A 5,759-nucleotide genomic window follows, 5' to 3' on the forward strand; every position below is an offset into this window, starting at 1 on the left:
TATATATATATATATATATTTATTTTATACATTCATTACGTTTTAAAATTGAAAATGCTTTGCAGAAAAGAGAAAAAAATGAACATTGTGTTTTGATAAAGTTTAATTCTGGCTATTCCCCAATGATAGACTTTTTCTGGTTATATCGTACAACCTAAACACACGGACATCAACAGTGATGACGTCGTATACCGCAATGTTTGGTGCGGTGTTTGTAACTTTAACTTCTAATTGACTGAAGTTGCTTGGCGATGAAATTACAGTACAAATGTTGTGTTTGATGCAAACTTATTTTGTTTTATTAGAAATGAATGAATAGTCGTAAACTATGAACTAAAAATCAATTTCCAAGGGATAATACATATCATTTTGGAGTTATACGGTATATATATAAACCCCCGCCCCGCCCTCAACCATCCTAGTTACTTAGTATTCCTTTTAAAATAAGACTGAGAGGGAAAAACAGTGCATCGTGTGGACTGTAATGAGCTACTTTCGCTATCGATTCATTTGCGCAAAAAATAGGTCCAATAAATAAATAAATAAATAAAAATCTGAGAATTATACAGGAGCTGATGTTATGTTGTCATAAGCTTTTATCAACTCTATTTGATGTCAATTTGTTAGCCAAATATGTACTTAACCTAAGGTTTACAGAAACTTTTCTGTACATCAATAAGTTGATAATGAAAAATACGAACAAATCGTCCGGGTTTAAAACTTAAAACGTAAAACATGTAACTATGAGGTAGTTTTATCCGAAACCATTACGTTGCGGAAATGTTTAAGGCTGGAAACATTTGGCGTACTTTTTGTTGAACACTCGCGGTTGGTCTATAGCTGATGACGTTGTCGTAGTTTGTATGGTGTTCGATGATGGGGTCTTGATCTGGCCCCGTCAATCACTAGTGTCAGAGCACCTTATCTAGGACACACGAACCCCTTATTACCTCCCGGATTAGGAGGAGAATAGATACCGAGGGTCCCCGGATAACACACGTCATGGTAGATCTAATAACAATTGTCATCCTGTAATCCAGAGGGATTCCGGAGTGTCATTTAACAGATTCCCGGGACTACCCAGATTCTAGTTTTTCTAATATGCCCTTTTATAGATTGTGTACTTGTGTCCGAATTGATGTTTTCTGACAATAAGATGTTCATCACTGTATACGACATTGAACAATGCAACTAACACATTTCTTTTTTATTGCAAATACTTCATGATTTTATTCCAATATGCTCATGTGGTCGAGTTTGTACTAAGCCAACGGTCAATTGAAGACCAAGTGTATTACACTGTAGGTTTTATGTAAAGTTTATATCAAACACCTTTACTGACGAAAAACATTGGAAGTAGGAACAACTTAAACAGGCGCAAAATGACATGTTTACCTTCCTTACCGTAAGCTTCTAGGAAAGGCTGATCAAGAACAAGATATTTGAAACCCATTTCAATATTTAAGTACTCATTTAGTCACAAAAGACCAACAATTCCAGTTGTAGTTTTATAAGGATTCGTTTTGACAGAAACCAAAGAGTTTTTTCAAAGATGGAATGTAGTTATGTTATCCTTTACCAATGCTAGGTAGGGTACTCGAATCTGGTACTGCGAACCAGATCAGATAAGTTGACTAGGCAAATGGGGTTGAAAACTTTCCTCAAAGTCGTCTTGACTCTATCCTTGCTCACTTTAAACAGGAAACAAATTAAGAATACGGTCGGAAAATATAATAAAATCAACCTACATTTGTGTATTGTAAATACTGATACTCAAGAAGGAGAAGGTTAATTTTGTAAATATACGACAAGGAGCTGTCTAGAGTCTTCCTTATACAAGGCTATCGTGAGGAGAATCTCATGGATTTGCAAGCACACACAGGATTACGGGAAAAGTAGCTCGCGAACAAGGCTGGCAAGGGTGCAAGATGATCGGGGTGAGGAGGTTGTGTTCAGCATAGCCAAGGGTGGTAACTAAAAGTAAACAAACTAGGGCACTAAGACTTTGAAGGGTGGACGAACAGGTGCAAGGTTGATCAAGGCATGGGGGTGACACGTAGAAGGCCAGTTCACGTGCGCGGTCGCCTAGGGTTGGCGAACACGTGCAGGGTTATCAAGATGAGTACTTCAAGCACAGGGTTATCGGGAGAGGTCACATACGTGAAGGCGTACCATGGGTCTGTCAGAGGGAAGGGGTAAAACACACGTTGTCAATCGCTCTATAGACTTCCAGAAACACGGCCAGATAACGTGATCACAAATAATCCGTTCCATATGGTCACAGGATTACCCAAATACTGCCACTATGACTTGCTTTTTATAATCAAAACGAGAAGGATTTGTACCGAACACATTCGACATGAGAACTAGGTCATACTTCCGGACTGAAAATCATTTTTTCGAGTTAACGGATACATAATGAAGAAAATCACAATCTGTTTTTGTTATGGACATGGTAACATAGGCGTATATCAGTCAGTATTATTAAATACTAGCACCCAACCTTGCTAACAAGCAAAAGTTCTTAAGCTTTAATGGTTTATGATAAATGTGGACCCATTATATCATTTTTATACCGCGGGCTGTTATTCTACAGTCAAAATAACAGTGATTTGGGTGGATTTGATTATAAAACTGATATTCTGAAACTACATGTATTTGCATTGAGTATCATTCAATTCATCAACAAGCAAAAGTTCTTAAGCTTCAATGGTCTATGATATGAGTGGACCCATAATATCACTTTTATACCACGGGCTGTTATTCTAATGCCAAAATTACAGTGGTTGGATGGATTCAATTATATAACTGATATTCTGAAACTATTTGCATTGAGTTTCATTTTACGTTGTCAATATTGCTGTGTTGTAATATGAAGAAAGTAGTGAAAGGTGAACATAGCACACATACACAGGTGATTACAACTTGCCAACTAATTGGTAATAAATACGGTATGCCAAAAAATAAATAACACAACAGGTGGGGATAAAACCAATGACTTCCGACTGTCAAGTCGACGCTCTGAGCAACATTGAGATTCCCTCTAGCCGATCTAGTAAGACGACTTTGATACCATGCACAACGCATTTCATTTACACTGGTCCGTGGTACTAAGGACAAACATGTTTAGATTACAATGATCCAATACTTTTGGTTGCAAGACTAATTACATATGTCACTACCTTCCTTATGGACTTTTTTTCGATGCTTTTTGAAGTTTTTGTTTCACATCAATTTCGATAAGCGTATAAGGACATATTATTGCCATTCTTGAAAACGTTCACTAGCCAACTGTATAAATTATGTACGTAATCATAATTTAGAATTAGAGTATGGCAGATTACATCTCTTAAGCACATTATAACAAGTTACTCGTTTAAAATATAATGATTTACAACTATAACTAATGATATTTTTTCTAAAGCACATATCATTATTATAAGTTATATTTCTACTTTAGTAAAAGTGATATTTCTACATAAGTAAGATCTATAGCATAAAATGTAATGTCTCTATCATTTACAGATAGCCGTTCCGGAGCCATGAGTCGCTCTTGCCAGCCCACAAGCCCGGATGTTGATTGCTGCTGACCTTGCCAACATGCACGACACAGATACAATGGCTGCTATCCACGGAGCCAGAATCTCTCCGCTTCATGCCCACGCCTTCGGGGCCACGTCTGTCATAAAGAGTACAATAAAACCCTTAGTCAAGCCGATCGCGGCAACGGAGGACAGCTTCGGCGAGGAGATGGAGGAGGATGATGATTTCAGCGATCACGATTCGCACTACTCGGAGGACTTCATCGATGACGATTCATACATGCACGTGATCACTGAGGAACCACCGAATGTGACGCAGCGTCTGCTTAGTTTTGCAGAAATGGTGAACACCGATATTCAGAAATACTTCGGTAAGAAAAAAGATGAGGATTCGTGTGATATATATGAAGATAAGTGGGTAACGACCAAGTCTGGTCGGGAACTATACTACGCCGATCTTCTGAGGATAGCTCAGGGGGAAAATGTGGACAGTAAATCTAGAAAGTCCCCTAATCTAGATCAAGGCAAACAAAAGTTCACGGGGAAAATGGACGCCAAGATCGGACTAGGTCCACTTAACGATTTGTTTGAATACGGACTCCGGCAGTTTCTTGTTGACGGAAAGTTAAAAGCGAAAAAACTGAAACGAATGAAACAGGATGTAAAAAAGATAGAGGAAGTGATGCCGATGAATCAAAGGAAGCTGCCAGATTCGTTTTGGCGGGAACCCGGAGCAGAGCGTCCAACAGACCCACGTGTCAATAATGGTGGAAATATGTTAAATTCTTCCCATCCACCCGACTTTAGTGATCTCCTTCAGAGCTGGACAGGTGTCGGGCAAGTGAATGACTTTGGCGGGGAATTATCCTCTAGTGAAATGAGTGTGACGTCATCAGAATCTCTCTGACAAAGTATTATATCAACAACATGTGATAAACTAAACCCGAATATATAATGCGATTGTTTATAATGGCGATACTGTTACAAAAGCAGATATTTTAAAAGTGGAATCTCATCAGTTAAGACTCGTTCGGTAATTCACAATCGAGATAAGAAAACTTCGAAACTAGTAATGATTGAAGTGACAAAATGTTTGCCTTCACAAGCGAAATGGCCATATTTCGTTGAAGCAGTATTTGACCTTATATATACTATGGAAGTGCTTTTGACACAAACGTCTCGATCTCGAGACGCAGGTAGTTATTCTTGACCTTGAACAAAACTGTTCTAACTATTGCGTTAAGACAGGATATATATAAAAAAAATCAAAACGGAAGTGTTCATTGATGTGACTTTCGGTATAAACCGGAAGCTGGTAAAACAGGGTATTTTTTGGTGTGAGTGCAATGTCTCATTTCCATTGATTCATGCAGTTCCATGTACATGTATTATGCAAATGTAGGTGATGTTAGATGTGTCACAAGCTCAACTACCTTTCTCGCTGTGCCATATATCGTTGTGTACTACATATTCAATACAAAACTGATATTTAGACAATTTATCCAATTGTTTGTTGTTATATTTACATGGCTTATCCTTTCTCAACAGGTAACCCTTAATCTGTAAACTGACTCATTAGAAGTCATACATATGATATAACTCTGAATTTATAGTCCACGTCTATAGCTTCCTTGTTACGTCAAATTAACCTAACAGGTGTCCGAAACGATAAAATACATAATGGATGGAAAATTGATAAAACTATTCACTTTCACACTTAGCTATTGTGTGGTTTTATCGACCTATAAGTTTGACGCACGTTCCTTAGAAAATCCTTTATTTTCAGATATTTCACAGGAAAGTCATACGGAAATAAAGATTGATTGCAACTATATGCTTTACTCATAGTACAAAACTGGCATTTTGTAATTGAAAATTACGCTGCATCTTCCAAAGGGACAAATTATTTCAAACGTAGAAATCCGTCGTACCTCGATGTGAATAAATAGATTCATATGACCCTGGCTGTTGTGAGGACGTTAAACTCCTAACAAACAAACAAAGCTTAATTTTCATTTTCGTGTCCAGCTACTAATTATAAAGGTCTGTTTCAAAAAAATACTTGAGCGCACAATAAAAACATAAACAACAATACAATGACAATCCTCAAGGACCTATAGCAAAAGAGTGATAGATCTCATTGTATAACATTGTCCACGCTAAATTGAAATCCAAGATGGCCGCCTTGGCCTCAGACTGGCTGAGATATTTTCATCT

The 5,759-nt window shown here is 37.6% G+C and overlaps 1 protein-coding gene across 1 annotated transcript; it reads left to right on the forward strand.

Annotated features, from left to right (window-relative positions):
- The first annotated feature begins 3,513 nt into the window (after positions 1–3,513).
- On the forward strand, positions 3,514–5,149 carry LOC110444865. The gene has a single exon (XM_021489220.1). It carries the CDS (start codon positions 3,574–3,576, stop codon positions 4,447–4,449), a length of 876 nt encoding a protein of 291 aa, XP_021344895.1. The 5' UTR covers positions 3,514–3,573; the 3' UTR covers positions 4,450–5,149.
- The last annotated feature ends 610 nt before the right edge of the window (positions 5,150–5,759 follow it).

This window comes from Mizuhopecten yessoensis, unplaced genomic scaffold, assembly GCF_002113885.1.
Source record: "Mizuhopecten yessoensis strain PY_sf001 unplaced genomic scaffold, ASM211388v2 hete_36183146, whole genome shotgun sequence".
Taxonomy (NCBI): Eukaryota; Metazoa; Mollusca; class Bivalvia; order Pectinida; family Pectinidae; genus Mizuhopecten; species Mizuhopecten yessoensis.